The sequence below is a fragment of the Schistocerca americana genome, chromosome X (assembly GCF_021461395.2).
Source record: "Schistocerca americana isolate TAMUIC-IGC-003095 chromosome X, iqSchAmer2.1, whole genome shotgun sequence".
Taxonomy (NCBI): Eukaryota; Metazoa; Arthropoda; class Insecta; order Orthoptera; family Acrididae; genus Schistocerca; species Schistocerca americana.
The window spans coordinates 911,576,466-911,599,235 of record NC_060130.1 but is presented as its reverse complement, the minus strand read 5'-3'; the positions used below and the strand labels follow the sequence as shown (position 1 = coordinate 911,599,235).

At 38.1% G+C, this 22,770-nt stretch overlaps 1 protein-coding gene across 2 annotated transcripts in view; it reads left to right on the top strand.

The window, feature by feature from the left end:
- LOC124554678 overlaps window positions 1-22,770 on the top strand; it is a 234,004-nt gene that overhangs the window by 109,379 nt on the left and 101,855 nt on the right. For both annotated transcript variants that reach the window (XM_047128296.1, XM_047128295.1), the window contains exon 4: window positions 6,664-6,733. In XM_047128296.1, the coding sequence (XP_046984252.1) occupies window positions 6,664-6,733 (70 nt within the window). The remainder of the gene's footprint in view (window positions 1-6,663; window positions 6,734-22,770) is intronic.

Sequence of the window (22,770 nt, the reverse complement as noted above, 5' to 3'; positions counted from 1 at the left end):
CATAGACAGAAAGTTGGGGATTGCTGCAACCCTAAAGAGATGGACATGATCCAGATTAAACTCCCTGAAATGATATTGTGTTGTAATGGTACCTTGCACAAAGATGTATAGCAGTGTTCGGTCATTGTACATAATGCCTGCCCATACCATAATGCCTAGGTCATACCAGTGACGTTCATCAACATTCTGTAGTGTATAACATGTTCCCCTCACTCCCCACACTAACTGGTGGCCACAATCACTTGCTACATTGAAGCGGGATTCATTGGAGAATGTCACTTTGCATCACTGTTGTTGACCCCAACCAACATGCTTCCTACACCAACAAACTTGTTCTCGGCGATGGCTTGGCTGAAGTGGGAGTCATTTAACAGGCTTCTGAGCAGACAAACCAGCATGATTTAACTGCCACACAATGTTTCTGACGGAGACGTGTACTGGAAGCAGTTGCAAGGTCTGCAGCACACTGCTGAGAGTGAGATATCTGTTCTTTATCACCACTAGGGCTAGGTATCAATCCTCTTGTGGTGTGGTTGTCTATCTGCAACCACCTGCATGCTTTTGCATAGCATTTCCACCTTCATCAGTCATTTTTAATCACGAGATGACACTTCTGGACACACTCATTACTGTGGCCACAATAGTGACACTTAGACTGCCTTCGAACCATCCAACTGCTCATCTGTCATCACTGTGCTTCATTGGCGAGCATTCCTTGTTCAGCATGTTGAGCAGTGTAAGCATAAAAATGCTGTTCCTGTTGGCAAGAAAAATAAAACCTTATCTATAAGAATTGGCCTTGGGTGATCAACTGTTCACCCACAATAGTAAGCACTCAAATTACGTCTTGCATACGCATTACCATACTACATGGAATGCTGCACAAATTGGTTCTACAACAACCTTCATCAGAGACAGTACTGCATGAGCTGTTGAATGCATACAGAGCATCTGTGCACAGGCAATGCTTCAGTTTTCATGTCCCACTCTCTACATTTCCTTGTACTATCATTGGTCAGATGTTCTATAGCGAGTGTCTGTTGTTTCTTAGAAATTGTTGATGGGTGTATCCCCATGTTATGTATTACTGTTTGACAGTATTGTTATTATTGTTATATGAAACATACATCTGCTCAGATATCCACATATGAGGCATTAACACATCAAAATAAAATACATTCATCATCATCATCAGTAGTTTTCTGCTATATTAACAGGTCCTTTGCCTCTCCATTTTTTGCAATCCATTACTTCCTTCTTAAGGCTGCTGTATGTTGTACCATCCATCATGTCATCCAGTATCTGAAATCTCTTCCTTCCTCACTTCCTTTTCCCATCTACATAACCTTCTAAAACTGTTTTTATTAGTCCATCATTCTTTCTTAATATATGCCCAATCCAATTTCTTTTGCTTATTTTTATTAATCTAGTAATTGTCTTTTCTCTCCCATTCTTCTCAGTACCTCTTCATTTTTACTCTGTCCAACCAACTTATTCTTTCCATCCTCCACCATGTCCACATCTCAGAAGCCTCCAGCCTTTCTCTGTTTTTCTTCCTCAAAGTCAATGTTTCAGCACCATACAGAACAACACTCCATACAAAACATTTTATGAGTCTTTTCCTCAGTTCTCTGTCAAGACTGCTGCATAAAATTCTCCTTTTCTTATAAAATGCCTCTTTTGTCATTGCTATCCTTGTTTTAATTTCTGTGCTGCACTTCCAGTTGGTGACTGTCCTGCTTCCAAGATACTTAAAATTTTGCACCTGTCCTAATATTTCTCCATTCAGCATAATTTTTATTTCTTTATTTCCTCCTAATGCCAATACTTTTGTTTTCTTTGTGTTAATTTTCATTCCATAATTTTTTCAGTTAGCTTCAATGGTGTCCACTAAATCCTGTAATTCTTTTTCCCCTGTGGCTAGAAGGACCGTGTCATCAGCAAACCTCAAAAACCCTACACTTCTTCCTCCAATTTCTACTCCTTTGTCATGTAATGAGCATTGGTCAATCATATTTTCCAAGTAGAGGTTGAAAAGGGTAGGTGATAGACAGCATCCTTGTCTCACTCCTTTTCCTAGTCCGATCCAGTTTGTGCTTTCTCCTCTCACTTTAACTGAGGCTTTTTGATTCAGATATAATGAGTGTACAAGTCTTCTGGTTTTCCAGTCCACTCTCTTCTCTCTCATTATAGTCGCCAGCTTGTCCCAAGCCACATTGTCGAATGTGTTTTCTAGATTGATGAAGCACATATAGAGGTCTCTTCCTTCTTCTATAAACCTTTCTCCAAAGATTCATAGGATCCCTATTGCATCTCTGGTGCCCATATTCCATCTAAAGCCAAACTGCTCCTCGCCAAGGTTCTCCTCGATTACTTTTTCAAGTCTCATATTAATTATTCTTAGCATTGCTTTGGCTGCATGTGAAATGAGGCTGATTGTCCTGCACTCACTGCATTTCTTGGCTTATTGTTTTTTTTGGTAATGGAATCATTACTGTTGTCAGAAAGTCCTCGGGCCATTCACCACTGTCATATATTTTATTACATAACCTCAATATTTCTCTTATTCCATCTTGGTTCAAGTATTTTAATATTTCTCCCAGTATTGTATCTGTACCTACTGCTTTGCCATTTTTCATTGCAGCTATGGCAGACTTTACTTCTTCCATTATGATGATGGTTAGTCCTTTCTCGTCATCACTTACACTGTTGAGTGATTCAAGTTCCAGAGTTTCTGGTTTGCAATCTGTGTAATATAGCTCATTTAGATATTCTTCCCATCTCTGGAGGACATCGTCATGATCATTGTACACTACCTCTTCGTCTTTACTCAAAATTTCCATAGTAGCACTTCCTGCTCTGTTTTTATCCCATGTCATAATCTTCACTTTGTTGTATAGTAAGTCGTATCTTCCCTTCCTGTCCAGTTCTTCAGTTGCATAACATTCCTCTTTTAGCCATTTTTTCCAAGCCTGCTGTTTCTCTTCGCAGTTCATTATTTAACTTTCAGTACATCTTTCTTGCATCTTCAGTGTTCTTGTTTTTAAATTTTCTTCTCTCCATCTTGGAAATCATTTCTTCTGTGACCCATGTTTTTTTCCCATTTACATATCCTATATTTTGCTGTCCTGCTTTAATGATTCCTTCTTTCAGCATATCCAGTACTCAGTGACATTATCAGGTGGTTCTTTGTCTCGTAATATGTTTAGAAACTCAAGTGATAGCATTTCTTTAATTTGTTCTTTGTTGGATCTTATCTTCTTTAGATCTCACTTCTTCCCCATGGTCAACTGCTTCAGTTTTTTCATTCTTATTTCTATTTCTGCCATAAGTAAGTTGTGGTCGCTATTAATATCTACACCTGGTAATGTGTGCACCTTCTTGATTCCATTCCTGTATCTTTCTTGTACCAGTATAAAATCGATTTGGTTTCTGCATGCATTCCTTGAGCATTAAAGTCAGTTTCAGATTTATGATAACTGGTGTTGTATGAATTTTAACATAGTACAGTAACCGTGCTGTTATTTTACATTAGTTGTCATTCTTTAGTCCCTTGTAGACATTTATAAATGAGGTATTATTCCAGCTGATTTTGAAGACATTTATGTGTTTCATATAAACCAAATACAAAACAATTCCTTATGAAACAAATCAGGTCTTAAGTTTACAAAAGGCTATCTTCATACTCAAGTTTCATAATTATGAATTAAAGTTTTACTAAAGATTAAGAGTAAATATCTTTATGTTGGACAATAAGTTAAGTATGCAGGAAGTATAGAATTACTGCGCTAAATTTTACCGAACATAAGTGACAGGGCTAAAAAATCTTTCTGTAATGTAATGTAATACTAAAGTGGTCAAGGCATGTCGTCATTCTCTGGCTGTGTGGTTGATTACTTCAGAAACACACTGAAAACTTGCATGGGTTGAGTAAGATATACATTTCTTAAATTTGAACCATTACCTTATGTAGAATTTTCAAGCTAATTCTTCAACTGTCTTCTGGCATAGATCATCAGTGTCCAAATCCACAGTTGTTAGATAGACTGTTATTTCTCTCTTGCATGTGTCATCAAGTTGTTTCCTCATCTGCCTTATTTTCTGTATAACACTGCTAGAGCTATATGTAGAGTCTGACTAATTAGAACACACGGTCCAATGGTAGTGTCTAGTGCTTATTACAAAGAATATGACACATTTTGAAGAAAGTCGACATTTGTCCTCCTTGTATGAAGCACCACTAAGAGGTCACTCTGTAAGTGCATGGGTTTGTGTGGTGAGAGACAGGTACCATAAGCTTTCTGGGTACAATACCATATCATATAGTAAGAAGAAACTGTCATTGATGAAACTGATCTTTCAGTCATTGTTATAGTGGCCTCCTCCTGGCTCTACTTTCCAGCACAGCAGACTCAGGAGGAGGCTACTGTATGTATTGTGTGTGTATTAAACTGGTGATCTAGAAATGATGGAGAGGCTTCATCACATTGTAGCCCTCAGTGGTTCACAACCCCATAACAGGCCACAGCAGTATACCCACCCCATTGCCACCCCACACCGAACCCAGGGTTATTGTGCAGTTTGGCCTCCCATGGACCCCCCTGGGAATGTCTCATACCAGACAAGTGTAACCTCAGATGTTTGCTTGGTAGAGTAATTATGATGTACCCATATGTGGAGACAGTGTTTGCGCAGCAATTGCCGACACAGTGTAACTGAGGCAGAATAAGTGGAACCAGCCTGCATTCGATGAGGTAGATGGAAAACCGCTGTAAAAACCATCCACAGGTTGGTCGGCACACCGGACCTAAACACCAATCCACTGGGCAGATTCGTGCTAGGGACCAGCATGCCTTCCCGTTCGGGAAGCAGCGCATTAGACCCTGCAGTTAGCCAGGTGGGCTAGGATCCTGTAACTGTGCTTTAAATGTTGGTTTCATCAGTTTTTTCCCCACTTTTCCACACTTGAAAACATGTTAACGATGTGATCCCTTCCAGAAAATCATGGGCACTTGTAACGTGATGTGTAAGTGGTTATGGTGTGCCACCATTGTTTAGCTATTGTGCTTAATTTTCCTCTTCACATCACTCACATTTTTACACTTCAGATCTCCATGTACAGTTTTGTACATTGTTCCATAAGAAATATGGAATCTCTCACAGATGAGTAGATTATTCTTGTAATATTTGAAATTCCCTACCTAATGTCTTGGATATTCTACAGTGTTGTCACACAGACTGGTTGCATAGAAGTATTACATCAGAAAGGATGACACACCCTCTAATGAATGATGTGCATTACATGGAGGTGTTTCTCTGGTCCATGCAGTCTTCCCTGAAAATTATAGTGTGAATTCCACTTATATGGGCATCCTTATCTCTCTCTCTCTCTCTCTCTCTAAATTTTTTGCGTGTCTCGGAATATTTGGTTTCTGCTTATTATTTTTGCTTTGTGTGTCATTGCATTGCCATTTGAAAGTGCATTAATGTGAGACGCTGATTATTAAAGCTGTTTCCTGCACATTGTAGCATCAGTTATAAGGTAAGTGAAAATTTATTATTCTATCACCATGCCCCCCTCCACACTTGATGTACGGCAGGTTGTTATAAGGTAATAAAAATTTGATCATTTTGAAGATCAGCATTGCTCACAAAAAGATTGTTAAAGCTTGTTACTCTTTTTATGTAATGGGCATTGATAATCAGAAAATTCTCAATTTTTTATGATTTTTCTCCTATATTATACAAAACAAATAAATAGCATTTTTTGAAAAAGTAAAAAATTAAAGGCTACGGTTTTCACAGCTCTGGCATGCAGACAGTTTACTGATTTAAATTATATACAGTTTTTTTCAACTTCTCTTGTCTACCATGGTGTATGATGGCTTGTTTTAAAGTTTAACTTCTATAAAACATTAAGATAAAAAAATTGGCAGTGCTGAAACAATGTAAAAGATTATCACGTGTATAAAATATTGTGTAGCACATGGACAGTCAGCAGTTACACTATTTCTTTGTACAAATGATTTACACATTTTTTCTTAAAAAACCACATTTGATATATTTAAGTACACCACTGATATTTAGTTATTGTTCCATTCATATATTGAATAACTACCCACCTCTAGCTTCAGCTTGCACCAAAACAAATGTTTTTGGTAATAACAGTAGTCACATTTTAATGTGCGTTAGATGTCTTGAGGCAGCTATGAGAATATGACAGCATAGTTTCTGTGGTAACATTAAAGATTTTTTTGTGTGTTTCTGTTACATACTAAATATGTGTTGCAGTGCATGATATCTATTGCTGGACATTTTTAATTGTGTTTGTTAGTAAATGGCTTACCACTGTTCTGTTTTTTAAGGTGATTGAAAGATTAATTTAATTCAGCTCTTTATGAAACTTGGGAAGTAACAGAGTTCAGTCTGAACTCTGATATAAGTTATTATTTTGTTTCACATAATATGTGTGTCAATATGAATTCATGTGTAAATATGTTTGTTAAATGTCTTTTTTTTCCTGACATACAAGCTTCCTTTTTGTTCTGTAGTTTACGAATGAAGATGTTCTGCTGAGTAATCTTCCTGCAGTGTATATCAGTAGGACTTTCTTCTTTATTTACACATTCAGCACATTATATCAACTCTTTTCCATTGGTACAGATTGGAATCAATCCTGGGCTGTTTGCAGCCTATAAGGGACATCACTATGCAGGACCTGGAAACCATTTCTGTAAGAACCTTTTCTGTTCATAAAACTCATAACTATACTTGGTGGCCATTATTTAAAGCCTTTCTTGCCTATTGTGTAAAAGTAAAAATAACAATTTTAATTACAATGCTGCATATCACTATTTTGCATAACAAGAGGGACACCGTGTGGAGAAAAAAATTGAAGAAATGCAATGAATGGTATTTACTTCCCCTGTTGAGAAATAAAAGTTGTGTGGTGTGTGCAATGTAATATAATATTCTTCAGTAGTCTTCAGTGTAATGCCATTAATAGTCATTGTAATTTTGTAACTGTAAATATAGGACATGCATGCTCACTGTTGAATGGACACACACAAAATACACTTTTTTTTTCAAGCTGATAAATACTAGGTGTTTCAAATGATTCATTTTATTTCACAAGACTATTTGAGTGAAGGTGGTAACTTGGTATAGATTTTAACTTGAACATAGGGCAACAAAATTCCCCCCCCCCCCCCCTCTCCCCTCTCCAGAAGAACCAACAGAGTTTACAAAGGTAAACCTTTTACATACAATGTTGGGATACTTTTTATAATTATGTTTAGGATCAAAGTTTTCATTTAACTTTCACAAATGTTCAATATCCAGACCATAGTTAGATTTGCCCCATATGTTTGTGATCACTGCTGGAGTTGGTGCAGTCAGTGCTATTGCTTTGGGATGTAACAGTTCACTCAAAGTTATTGTAGGGAGAGGCACATAGACACAGTCTCTGAAACCCCCTTCCTAATTCCCCCCCCCCCCCCACCCCCCCCCCCCACACACACACACACACACACACACACTCAAAACCACACACAGGGAGATCAAGTGACCTTGGTGGCCAAAGGTGCCAATGCGGAGTCCATCCCCAATATGGCTGATCCATCATTGAGACAGGTCATTGTTAATAAATGGTCCTACAGTGCAGATACCAATGTGGTGGTGCTCCATTCTGTTCAGAAATGAAATTTCTGGGATGTTCTCTCAGTTGTGGAAAAATCCAGATTTCCAACACGTCCGGGTATGAGTATGGATAATGAGAGGTCAAGCTAGTTGCACCAGGATGTCTTCTAATGACAACCACATGAACTAGCAACTAGCAACTTACTAATCCCGCTACTGCTACTGCTGCTGCTGCTACTGCTACTACTACTACTACTACTACTACTGCCACCACCACCACCACCACCACCAAGTATATTAATAATTTTATGCACAAGTGGAAGTATTTTGATCTTTGTTCATGTAGAAGATATAGTCAAGTTAATCTGTCTGAAACACTGCGTACATTAATATTTCTTGTTGATCTTCCCCACTGATGCATTGCAAGCACTAATTAGACAAAGTAGGGCTTTTGGATATTTTCTCAGATCTATTTGCTAGAATCCTTTTCCCTGTCTCAAACCATAATGGTGCTTTCATGTCAGTGGTAAGTAGAGAAGATTAATCCAAATGCACTGCAAGCTGGTGACTGGTCTCCAAACACAGTAACTGCAAAAAATGCAATGTAAACTAGTTTAATGTGACTGATGTAAATTACACTTTGAGAAATGTGTGACTGAGACATTGATCACTTTGAAACTTTGCATGTATTGTAATTTTCAGACTGTGTTGTTGCGACCTTACCTCTGATAAAAATAGTGTGTGAAAAAAGCTAGAATTAGCATCCGTTAGCTTCCCAAAACTCTATCCCATGTGGTAAGCCACAGCCTGGAAGACCTGCCAGTTTGGATGTGGAGGTGAGAGCTGTGTCATAGTTGATGGACTGCTTATGGCTGATAGGATCTCTTCTGAAACATGTGTTAACCGTATAACTGTTCTAAAAAGGATGAGGGACCAGTATGAAACAGACAAAATTTCAACACACTGGGCTAATCTCAGTCCCACATAGGTTGAAAATTGCCGGCATTATTAAGCTGTTAGGAATGGTATGAATGCAAAAATGATTCGTTCCTAAAAAGAAACATCACTTCGATTAGAACTAGCGTGTGTTTGCAAATTACAATGTGTCGTGTCTGATGAGAATGCATTTTGTCAAGATTCCTTACATTATGTAGGCAATAAAACCATGCTGTACATCTGCAGCTCAAATTTTATTATGAAGCTAGTAGTAGAGGACATAGGCCTTAGAATTTAGGGGATTATTTTTATGGTCAGTGGAAGATATTCTGTTTTATCTTTCCTGTGCCAACTTTTACCTTCACCATTTAAGAGATCTATGGACAGGACACATCCTCAGGCATCAAGGATTCATCAATTTGGTATTTGGGGGTGGGGGGGGGGGGGGGGGGTTGGGGGATGATAAAAATTGTGGAGGGAGACCAAGGCTTGAATACATTAAACAGGATAAAATTGGTGTAGGTTTCAGTAGCTATGCAGAGATGAGACTTGCACAGGGTAGAGCAGTGTGGAGGGCCGAATCAAAGCAGTCTTCAGACTGAAGACTACAGTGATGACAACAGAAGCAACAGCTAATGAGCTACTTAATCATAAGAAACTCTGATTTGTTACATAGGGCTAACATTAGAATCTTACTTAAGGTTCTTAAGTCTCCATCAGGTTTGCTGGCTGTTTTGTCTTGGGTGAAAGCTCTAACAAAAGTTTGCACCATATCTCTCACCCCTACAAATCATATGACTTGCAGGGCTTTTTCTCCTACCTATACTCCACCTTTCAAGAAGGGATCTGTTTGAGAGAGACGTTTATATTTATTGAGTATGTACTTGGAGTCTTTGTCAAGGTTAGTATATAGTTTAAAAACAAAGATGATGTGACTTACCATACGAAAGCGCTGGCAGGTCGATAGAAACACAGACAGACACATACATACACACAAAATTCAAGCTTTCGCAACAAACTGTTGCCTCATCAGGAAAGAGGGAAGGAGAGGGAAAGACGAAAGGAAGTGGGTTTTAAGGGAGAGGGTAAGGAGTCATTCCAATCCCGGGAGCGGAAAGACTTACCTTAGGGGGGGGAAAAAAGGATGGGTATACACTCGCGCACACACACACATCCATGTGTGTGTGTGCGCGAGTGTATACCCGTCCTATTTTCCCCCTAAGGTAAGTCTTTCCGCTCCCGGGATTGGAATGACTCCTTACCCTCTCCCTTAAAACCCACTTCCTTTCGTCTTTCCCTCTCCTTCCCTCTTTCCTGATGAGGCAACAGTTTGTTGCGACAGCTTGAATTTTGTGTGTATGTATGTGTCTGTCTGTGTTTCTATCGACCTGCCAGCGCTTTCGTATGGTAAGTCACATCATCTTTGTTTTTAAATATATTTTTCCCATGTGGAATGTTTCCCTCTATTATATTAGTATATAGTTTGCTGCGCAACTGCTTTGGATATGTCTGCATTGAATTACCTTTCCCATTTCAACAAAGTCTTCAGATTTTTCCCAAGGTAAACTGAAGTTTCCTATTTTCTTGTCAAAATCCTCTACATAATTGTCCCACTGTACTTACTTGAAGTTGATCCATGTTTTGAAAAGGACAGTTTAAAGTTTAATGATTGCTTCTGTGATGCAGTTGATGGTTCTGTGTTGGGTTTGTGGCAGTGGATCTGGAATGTTCTTTTTTGCTTGTAATATGTGGTCATTGACAGAAAACATGGTGTGGGTTTTAACCTTGTCTGTAAATAGTGCTATTTCAGAATGGAGATCATTTTTGGTTGTGAAGTAGTTTAAGACCTGGCAGTGCAGTAAAGCATTTTAGGTTCTCTCAATTTCTCTGTCTCCATATAGCCCCAAGAAAAGCTGTGCTGATTGAAGTCACCAAAGATCAGTTTTGTGGAATGTGAATATAAATTAAATGTATCTTGAACTTCGTCATGAGTAGCTGGTTTGTGAACAGATATTTTTGTACAGGAGGGAATTGCTCTCACTAAGAATTCTTGTGACATCTGCAGATAAAACTTGATTCTCAGTGTTGGTAAAATCTATATTGTCATATTTCATACACAGTCTTTCTAGGGCTAGTTTCATTCCTTTATCTGTGGTCCGAGATCAACTGGAAATCTGTCATGCCTTGAATAAGTACATCTCACAGTGTTAAACTTCTCGCAAATGATAGATAGGCTTCCTTTCCCCAATAAAATTATCTCAGTATTAATAAAAATTATGGTGATATGTTGAATAATTGGGATCTCTGCTGAATGTTCGTGTTGTTCTCGCATAATATTTCGATAGTGTAACTTGCTGTCTTCTTCAAGTGGGAATTGTCCTTGGATGGGTCGAGTCCAGTATTTATGCCTAAATGGTGCTGGGTGCTCCAAAATCGGTCTGCACTGCATCGAGTGTTCCGTCCACGGTCCGCACCCGCCAGTCCTCTCTGGTCACCGGTGTTCCAACTGCCATCCACGCAGGGCTCAGCCAGGTTGTCCTCTGGGGGTCATGTTCATTATCTGAGATCTGACAAAGCCGATGTGTAATGTCTGGTGCTCTGTCACATGCTTGTTTCCTCAGACTCCACTTCTGTTTCTTGATGGGCGTTCCATAACCGATCCACACCACATCAGGTGTTCCGTCCGCAACGAGAAACATCCAGCAGAGTTCCCGATTATTCAGCATGTCAACAGATTACCAGGGAAGCCTGAAGAATTACAGAAATTATGGTTATTGCCAGCACTGAGGAATGCCATTGTGTGTTTCTCATTCTAATCAGCCTTACATCAGTGCTTCAGTAATGGAAACTGCAGACCGTGGGAACTCCCCATTATTTCCCTGGGTATGTCTGAAGTACTTTCCATGTACCCCTTAGATAATTATTGAAACACATCAGATTTTTTTATTTATTTTTCTGTGTTTCTCTTGTTATTGCTTGAATGCATAAAATTTGGTCTTTTGTTCTTAGTACTTGGCAGTGTCTAGGCTGTTCTCTGGCATTTCTTGCAGTCATGGTCCTCAAACATTGGGTAATGATTTTCAGGAGAATTTTACACACACTATGGAATTGTTTCAACAGTCCTTCAAATCTCTTTGCTCTGGAATGAGAATAAAGATAAATTATTTATGTTACCTTGGCCATTTGTAGCTGCTAACTTTTTCTAATTCATTGTCATAATAATGTTTCTGTTGCCAACAACATGGCCTTTAACAGTACTGCTGCAATACTACAATTACTGGGGTTCATGAGTTACTAGTTGTTTCATTATCCTTATGACATCATTCACCAGGGTACTGGTTTCTGTTTAAAGTTTCTAATCTACCTCAGGTTACTGATGTGAGATTTCCATTCTGTCATCTGCAAATTTCTTCCTTTTGTATTTATTATTTGCAGGCTGTGGTGCTCTTTATGATTTCAGACTGTGATATTTGCTTTCCAGTGCCATATGAAGTATGGCTCCAAATATCTATTTCACAATTTTTCTTAAAAATTACAAGGAGACAGAATGACTGGCCAACTCTTATTTTCAGGAGGCAAAATTCCTAGTATTTGTAATAGAAAAATGTTAAGTACAAGATAAGAATACTAACTTTCAAGGGGAAATGAAACAGAGCTTGGTAGGAGAAGGGTTGAAAGGGGAAGCAGGTCACTCAGACAAATACAGGAGGAGTCAGAGGTGGAGACAGACGCATCAAAAAGATCAGGTGTTACATACGTTGGTAAGGATTGTTTAGGTCAGACAGGGTAGCATGAACAGAGTGAGTAGTAGAGGTAGATTAAAAGAGGAAGAAAAAGAAACATTGAAAGAATTATTCAATTAAAATAATAGGAAGAAAGGGGAAAAAGACAAGAAAAGAAAAAATGGGGGGATAAAACTATAGATAATAAGCAATGGTGAAAAAGAGGGTGCTGTTAATGGAGGTTAGGTCCAGTGGAGTGACAGGCTGAGAGTATCTACCTACCTTTGTAGTTAAAAGAAACTAGTGCTGGGTGGGAGGATGCAAATCGTCCTTGATGTATAGCAGGCACTCAGCTCTTTTACATTATGCTGTTGAACACGCTTAACAGCTGGCCACTGGATTTCGTCAAGGGGGATAGTTCATCTTTGTTCATTCATGTGTTCAGCTAGTTTAGTAGTGGTCATTCGCGTGCACTCTAGTTCAATGGAGTTTGTAAACATGACATCTGTGGAGCATAGATGTTACCTTAATGGTTTCACTTTATACGTGAAGTAAAGTGAATTGGGAATAAGATCTGACAGTGTTGTCCATCCCCTTCTCCCTCGGCCTCTGGACTCTTTTTTTGGACTTTCCAGTTTCGTAATATCTTTTCTGTACAATGGTGGAATTGATTTAATGGGAAGCTGGAGGCCGTTGCCTTTTGCACTTCTCATATATCAGAAGATTTCACTGATGATGGGATATCAGATAGTAACTAATTTTCCCTGTCAGTTCATCGGTTGATTTTGACTGAGTCCCGTGTCACAGTGTCACATTTTTTTTCCGTGTGAAGCCTACATGTGTTGCTATTTCTTCCATAGAAATGAACCAAAGTGACAACAGTCGGAGGGTTCCTCCTAATATTGTGTCAGACATCCTTTTGCCCAGTGTACTGCAGCAATTTGACATGACATGACTCAACAAGTCGTTGAAAGTCCGCTGCAGAAATATTTAGCCATACTGTCTCTATAGCCGTCCATAATTGTGAAAATATCTAGGATTTTGTGCATGTACTGCCCTCTTGATTATGTCCCATAAATGTTTGATGGGATTCATGTCAGGTGATCTGGGTGGCCAAATCGTTGCTTAAATTGTCCAGAATGTTCTTCAAACCTATGAAAAATTATGGCCTGATGATGGTGCATTTTTGCCCATAAAAATTTCATTTTTGTTTGTGACTGAAGTACACGAATGGCTGCAAATGATCTCCAAGCATCTGAACATAACTATTTCCAGTCAATGATCAGTTCAGTTGGACCAAAGGACCCAGTCCATTCCATGTAAACACAACCCACAGCACTGTGGAGCCACCACCAGCTTGCACAGTGCTTTGTTGACAACTTGGGTCCATGGCTTCATGAGCTCTGTGCCACACTCGAACCACACCGTTACCTGTTACCAACTGAAACTGGGACTTATCTGACCAGGTCATGGTTTTCCAGTCTTCCAGGGGCCAGCCAATATGGTCACAAGCCCAGGAAAGGTGTCGCTATTAGCAAAGACACTTGAATCAATCTCTGCTGCCCTGACCAATTAATGCCAAATTTTGCCACATTGTCATAACAGATACATTTGTCATACGTCCAACATTGATTTCTGTGGCTATTTCATGCAGTGTTGCTTCTCTTTTAGCACTGACAACTATTTGCAAATTCTGCTGCCACTGCTTTGTCCATGATGAGAGGTAATGCCTGAAATTTGGTATTCTTGGCAAACTCTTTTTCGCTGTGGATCTCGGAATAGTGGATTACCTAACGATTTTCTAAATGGATTGTCCCATGTGTCTAGCCCCAACTACCATTCCGCGTTTAAAGTCTGTTAATTCCTGTCGTGTGGCTATGATCATGTAAGGAAAACCTTTTCATATGAATCACCTAACTACAAATGACAGCTCTGCCAATGCACTGCCCTTTTATACCTTGTGTACACCATCTGTATATGTTGATATCACTATCCCATGACTTTTGTCACCTCAGTGTGTGTAATCTTGCTTGTTTATTTCACAATTTTGCCTATCACCATGTCTTTTGCACTTGTGACACATTACTTGAATTTCTTCTTCTTCCTTTAATACTTAACACAGACATAATTTCATTATTGTAAATAAACAAATGACCTAGAACAAGTCACCAGTGCCTGCAATAATTTATAATTTTACTGTACTGAAAACAATGTGTGTTTGTTTCAAATAAAGTTATTTTCATAAGTAAGTTACATATTGATTGATTACTGGGTTGGTACAGTGCTGCACCCATACAAAAAATCGAATACACATCAGATCCCTAGGTGGAACATCATATTCTGAGTTAGGAAGAGTATGCTGTTGAGAGAGTACTGTGGCAAGGTGGACACATTTACTTTACTTTACTTTACTTTACTTCAGTTATTGGGTATTGAAAGCAGCATACATCTGTTTACATCTGTTCATCTCTGTAATCTCGTGTACATTTTCTCTGTGCCAGTTTAACACAGTATGTATGTATGAGATTCTACTCTTTACTGTTCCTCAGAACTTTTATTTATCCATTTTCTTTGATGCGACTTTGCTTACGAAGTCATATTTGGAGATGTAGCATTATCTTGGATTTTGACAAAGATGGTACAAAGAATTTTCACAGTATCTGCCACCTCTTAGAGCAACAGAGGGAGAGTATGGAAAATTTATATTGGATAGCTATAGCAATTCAAGTGAAACTTCTTGTGGATATGTAATTTTTACAACTATGCCACTTTTTGTTTGAAATTTTTGTTGTTGTTGTTGTTGTTGTTGTTGTTTGCAGCAGTACTTGTAGCAGCAACACAGCATGTAACACTTGGTTAACGTGAATTGCTTTTTAGTTCAAGATATGTTATTAAAGGTCATGTTGCTAAGGACTGATAGTTGTTAGTTTCCTGCAATACACAGCCAGAAACCTCCTATGTAACCGTCATCTCTCCACACATCTACATTCATACTCTGCATCCCAGCTGTATGGTGTACCATACTTTTCCTTTCCTTTCCTGTTTCACTTACAAATGGAGTGAGGGTAAAACAACAGTCTATGTCCCTCTGTATAAGCACTGATTTCTCTTACCGTGTCTTTGTGGTCCTTAAGTGAAATGTACATTGGTGGCAGTAGGATTATTCTGCAGTCGTCTGCAAATGCCAGTTTTCAAAATTTTCTCAACAGTGTTTCATGAAAAGACAGTCATATTCCCACCAGGGATTCCCATGTAACTTAATGAAGCTTTTCCATAATCCTCATGTGATGATCAAACGTACCAGTAACAAATCTAGCAACAGGCATCTGAATTCTTTAGATGTCTTCCTTTAATCTGACCTGGTGGGATCCCAAACACTCAAGCAGTACTCAAGAATGTGTCGCACTAGTGTGGTCTCCTTTATAGATGAGTTAAACTTTCCCAAAATTGTTCCAGTAAACCAAAGTTGACCATTCACATTCCCTCTACTGTCCTTATGTTCTCATTACATTTCATATTGGTTTGTAACTTTGTGCCTAGATATTTAATTGACATGAATACTGTATTTGAACATTACAAGATTTTTGTTTGTACTGATCTGTGTTAACTTATATTTTTCCCACATTTTTGAGCAAGCTGCTATTCATCACACAAAATAGAAATTCTGTATCCTTCTACAATGACTCATTGGTGTGTATCCTTCTACAATGACCCATTGGTGATAGTTTCCCATATCATCAGATTATCTATGTATATGCAGAACAAGAGCAGTTCTATCAATCTTCTTTGGGCCACTCCTAATGATACCCCTGTCTCTGATGAACACTTGCCATCAAGAGCAACATTTGATGACTTAAGAAGTCTTCAAGCCACTCGCATATTTGGGAACCTATTCCGTGTGCTCGGATCTTGTTAACAGTCTGCAGGTATGCAGGAGTCACCTGTGCTTTTTGCAGATGCTTCAGACTTTGTAATGGGTGAGAATTTTGGGATAAATGCCAGCTAAGTAAGGGACCAGTGCTTTTGAGTACTCACTGTGAAACTGAACTAGGATTCCATCTGGACTCGGCAACTTATTTGCTTTCAACTCTTACAGTTGCTTCTCTACACCTGGGATGCCTATTACTATGTTCTTCATAGAGGAGCCCATGTGACGGTCAAGCGACGGTATGTTTGTATGATCCTTCTGTGTGAATGATTTCGTAAATGCAAAATTTAAAACTTCAGCTTTCTTTTTGCTGTTTTCTATTGCCCCACCAGACTGTTTAACAAGGGCCTAGATAGAAGCCTTCACCCTGCTTAATAATTTTAAGTAACACCAGAATTTTCTTCAGTTTTTGGCAAGATTTTTTACTAGGAAATGATAGTGGAAATTGATTTATGTTTCAGCATTTTTTTTTTTTTTTTTTTTTTTTTTTTTTTTTTTTTTTTTTTTTTTTTTTTTTTTAATGCTCGAATTTCTACTAACTGTTCCCTGTTGACATTCCGCAGTCTTTTTTGAACTGATAGTGCAACATTCTCTACTTCCTCACGGTTTTCCAGAATTTCGTTATTAAATCACGGAGGATCTTTCCTGTGTTTAACTCACCTACTCAGCATATACTTCTCCAGAGTGGAATTCACAATCAGTTTAAAGTTAGCTCGTAATTTGTATATGCCCATCAAAATGGAACTAAATTATCTCCATTTGAGTTCTTCTAGGAATAGGAGGAAGAACTTTTTCAGTTTGTTTTCAAATTTTGGTTTGGTGTCTGTCGGGCATTTTATATCACTGGGTAAGTTAACAGAAATTTCAGTTGCAGCATTGTGCACCTTTCTTTGTGCTAAAAACAATCTTAATGTGGGGTAATGAATTTCATTTCCTTCTGGTATTGCTCAGTGTGTATGTGCCCCAGGAAATCTGGAAAAAACTCAGAAATTTTTTTAGAATTGCAGAAATTTTTCATTATTTTTCATGGAACTAAATTTGTAATTTTGACTGCCTCTTTTCTATGAGCATGAGTTCACAACCATTTACATTTCTAACAGACTGCAGGAAAATAGTGTGAATGGCAGTTTCAGAAGCATTACTTTCAAAATAATCTTCCGTACCCACAAGATGAATTATGTTATGAGTGAGAATGCGCTATGAATTTCTTGAAACATGGGTTGTTAGTCTCTCATTCAAAACTTAACACTGAGGACCAACCACTTAGAAAAATTTTGGCCTCTGAAGACCAGCCTTTATGCCCTTACATAAAATTTTACTGGCACATTTGTGTTTGATGTATCTTAAAAAGGTAGCACATGCTAAAAAAGACAAAGGTTCAAGGTTAGCTTTTCATATTCATTTTAGTTTTTTCACAGATTACGAATTGTGCAATAATGATGGCAAAAAGTATAATTATCTTTCAAAAAAAAAAAATGTGTGAAGTGAATTCTTGATTAATTTCACACATAATTGGCTTTGTTATGTAAAATTCGAAATGCTCGATGTAATGTATTCAGCCAAGTAACCCACGAAATGTTCAGTGAACAGCAGTGAAATTTATAATTGTGCTTGTCAGAAATATTCAGCTGCTGCAATTTAAGCTGGTACTCTCAGGATCCTCCCTAACCACAATCTTGGAAAAAAATCAGCAAAACTTTTTTGACAATATGATGTGTGAAAGCTTAGCTTTTCTTGTTGTTATACTGTGTGTGTATTAATTTAAACCATAAACTATTTCTGTTTGTGTGTTCACACCACTTAACACTGATGTTGCTGTTGGCTGCCTGTATACATGTCATATGCTCTAAATATCTGCTGTTATTGGCTGGCGAAATCACGTGACATGAGCTATGATTGGGTGACAAAAGTTTGCCTCAATCTTTATTTCAGTGCTTCAGAAGCTGAGTATTTTCACCCGGGGTAAAGTGTATTTTTAACCAGGAAATCCAAAAAAGTCTGGGCTCTTTTTTCTTGTCTGCACATACACTGTGTAATTTTTTTGTCTTGAACTGCTGTGGATTATTTACTAGAAATTTCATTGTGGAATAAATACACTGTGAAGCAGTAGTCAGAATGAAACTTCCTGGCAGATTAAAACTGTGTGCCTCGAACTCACGACCTTTGCCTTTCACAGGCAAGTCCTCTACCATCTGAGCTACCCAAGCACGACTCGCGACCCACCGTCACAGCTCCAATTCTATCAGTACCTCGTCTCCTACCTTCCAAACTTCACAGAAGCTCTTCTGCGAACCTTGCAGAACTAGCACTCCTGGATGAAAGGATATTGCGGAGACATGGCTTAGCCACGGCCTGGGAGATGTTTCCGGAATGAGATTTTCACTCTGCAGTGGAGTGTGCGCCGACATGAAACTTCCTGGCAGATTAAAACTGTGTGCCGGACCGAGACTTTAACTCGGGACCTTTGCCTTTCACGAGCAAGTGCTCCACCATATGAGCTACCCAAGCACGACCCACTCTGGAGTAGTCAGAATGCTAAACTCCTTAAACAGATGTCTACAAGATGATCGACAGTAAGCACCACATATTATTCATACAGCATGTTTTTGAGCAATGAGGACTTCCTGTCTTAAGATTTGTTACCCCAGAACATTATTCCATATGATATTATTGACTGAAAATATGCACAATATTGTCGCCTTAGGATTAGCCTTTGCCCAAGATTTGCAGTGATTCTAAATGAAAATGTTGTTGGACTAAATTGTTTCCAGAATTTCTAAATGTGCTTTTTCCCGTTTAAATTGTAAACATATGGACACCTAAAATTTTGAAGTTTCCGTGCTGTATATTATTTCTTCACTATGTGTTACGCTTATCATAGGTGTGGTATCCCTAGCTGTGAGGAACTGAATATGTTGTGTCTTTTTAAAATTGAGGGTTGAGACCATTTGCAGAAAACCAGTCAACAGTACTTTAAAAACCTTGTGTACCTTTTCTTCTCTTTCTGTGTGTGTGCGCTTGGGTTGGTTGTAATACTAGTATCATCTGGGAAAAAAAAAGAGCTACTCCTTGTTGTATATTGATGGAAGATCGTTTACATATATGAGGGACAGTAGCAGACCAAAGATTGATCCTTGGGAACTTCATACATGATTTCTCCCCAGTCAGGGTAATGTTCCTGGACTACATAGGTCGAATTACTAAGACAACTTTCTGCATTCTTTTGTTTAGAAATATGACATCCATTGGTTGACTATACCATCAGTCTCGTAGAACTTAAATTTATCTTGGAGGATATTGTGATTCACACAGTCAAATGCCTTACATAGGTCACAGAAAATATCAGCCTGTGATATTTCTTTATTTAATGCTTGTAAAATTTGGTGAGCGAACATGTAAATGCACTCTCAGTGGAACAACTCTTCTGGAATCCAAATTGTGAATTGCTGAGGATATTATTGTTGTTGAAGTGATATACTACACATACATTGACACTCCACAATCCACAATACAGCAAGTGGCAGAGGGTACTTCATGGTCCTTACATGCCCTAATTTCTTTTATATTCGTGGTCCTTATGTGCAGTGTATGTTGGAGGCAGCAAAATCATTCTGCAGTCAGCTTCAGATGCGGGTTCTCTAAATTTTCTCAATAGTGTTCTTCAAAAAGAACATCGCCCTCCCTCCAGGGATTCTCATTTGAGTTCACGAAGCATCGCTTTAACGCTTGCTTATTGTTCGAACTTACCGGTAACAAATCTAGCAGCCCGCCTCTGAATTGCTTTGATGTCTTCATTTAATCTCACCTGGTACAGATCCCAAACACTTGAGCAGTACTCAAAAACAGATTGCACTATTTTCCTATATGTGTTCTCTTTTCCGTATAATTCTACGAGTAAACTGAAGTCAGCCATTCACCTCTCCTACCACAATCCTCGCATGCTTATTGCATTTCATATCGCTTTGTATTCTCCGACGGTTGCCCAACTTTGACGCCTTACTGTACACCACAGCATCATCAGCAATCAAATCACAGTGTGCTGCCTACCCTGTCTGCCGAATCATTTATGTATATAGAGAATAATAGCAGTCCTATCACACTCCCCTGGGGCACTCCTGATGGTACCCTTTGCTCTGATGAACATTCCCTGTCCAGGACAACATACTGGGTTCTATAATTTAAAAAGTTTTCAAGCCACTCACATATTTATGAACCAATTCTATACGCTCATAACTTCTTTAACAGCCTGCAATGGGGCACCATGTCAGACACTTTGCGGAAATCTAGAAATAGGGAATCCGCCTATTGTCCTTCATCTGTAGTCCACATTATATCACAAGAGAAAAGGGCAAACTGAGTTTTGCATCTGCGAAGCTTTCTAAAACCATGCTTACAAATGGACATAAGCTTCTTGATCTCAAGAAAATTTATTATATTTGAACTGAGAATATGTTCAAGGATTCTGCAGCAAACTGATGTTAGTGATATTGGTGTGTAAATTTGAGGGTCTGTTCTTTTGCCTGTCTTATACCCAGGAGTCATCTGTGCTTTCTTCCAGTCACTTGGGAGTATTCCAGAATATATCAACTTCTCAAAAATTTTGGAAAACAATGCCAGTAGTGAAACAGGTCAGTAGTTATTGAAATCTCTTTTATAACCTTTCTTAAATAGTGGTGTGACAATGACATATTTCAGACTCTCTTGAAAAATGCCTTGAGTTAGTGATGCTTTACATATCTCAGGTAAGACCACACATATTATATGGGAACAGATCTTAAGTATTCTGTTGGAAACACCATCAAAACCAGATGAGCTTTTATTTTTGAGAGAATATATAATTTTCTTAATTTCAGAAAAAGTTCTTGATACATTCATATGATTGAATTTTGTGAGAGTTACTTTTTCAACATACTGCTGTGATTCTTCTGTTGAACTGTTTGTCCCAATACTTTCTACTATATATAAGAAATCATTGGCAATAGGTTTGCTACTTGTGATTTATTAACCTTCCATTTAGTTCACTAGTGTGATATCCTGTTCTGTGGCTGGTTTTCCTGTCTCTCATTTCACTGCATTACCTTTAGCCTTAAGTGTGTCATCAGAATTACTAATTTGTGGCATGATTTGCATATCCCTTGATTTTCTAATGACCTTTTGAATAGTTTTTGTTGTGTGGAACTACTACAGAGTCCCTACTTGTTCTTACCAGGAGGTACATTTCCATTTTCATTTTGCAAGATAATCTAATCCCTTTAGTGATCAACAGTTTTTTTTTTTTTTTTTTTTTTTTTACATTGTTGTTTAATGTTCTTTCTGATTAGCTTATGTGGAAAGCTATTTTCAAATAATGATATGAATTTGTCATGGAATAGATTAAATTTTAGGTTAGCATTTGGTTCATTATGAATTTCATCCCATGTAAACTATTCTTAAAAAAATTTGTCCTAGAGTCATTAATTATTCTGATTTCCACAGAGGCACTATCTCATTTATCGTAACTAACTGTACATCATGATCAGAGAGAATGTTTGTTACTGGGTGAACAGTTATTTTCTTGCTTTGAACTTTACCAAAGAAAACATTAGCAATTACGGCCCTACTGTCTTTATCCACCCATGTTGGAAAGTTAATTACTGAAATCACAATGTAGGATCCAAATAAGATTTTCCATATTATTTTTCCTACCAGAATCATTTAGAAAATCTACATTGAAATCAGCACAGACTATTAATTGCCTGCTGCTATCTGACAAATAGCATAGTAGGGAATCCAGATTCTTCATAAACAGTTCAAAATTTCCTAGTGGGGATCTGTTTACAGTTGCAATTCAGAGTGAACTATTTTTTAATTTTAATTTACAAGCATGCACTTTTATGTTGTGATCACTACAAAATCCTCTTGTCTCAATGGTTTTGAACTTGTGTTCTCTCTTGATATATGTTACAACTCCTGTTTCTATATTAGTTCTGTGTGAGTAACTTGCTAGAGTGTAATGTTTTATATGTAACTCATCTAACCCTGTTATGTGGTGCTCAAATAGGCATAGGATGTCTATCTTCCCAGAGCTCTCTAAATTGTCCAAACATGTAAGAAGCTTTTCTTCCTTGTTACTCAGTCCTCTAATATTTTGATAAAATAAGCTAATCTTACTTTTCTGTGCATTCTTAAGCATTGTGTGGGGCTCTTCTGTTATTTTGACTTCTTTCAAAACATGGTGCTTGAGTGCTGATTTTAACGTAAAGAGGTACCTCTCTGACACTAGTTGCTAGAGGGATCTTGCTGTTTTAATGGTGGCTCTCGTATATTATCTGCAAGAACCTCAGCCAGCCTATCTTTCATTGTACATGCTGCTGAAGACAGTTTTCAGAAAATCTATCCAGAATTACTTCACAGGACACACTGCTCATATCACCTGCAGTGACTCCATATAGACATCCCTGTGTATACTTGTTAGGGTAAAGTCACCTCCAACTAATATTGCACGATCAGGCTATTTTTTTGCTATTGTGTATAGACTTTCTTTGAATGATTCCACAACTATTATTG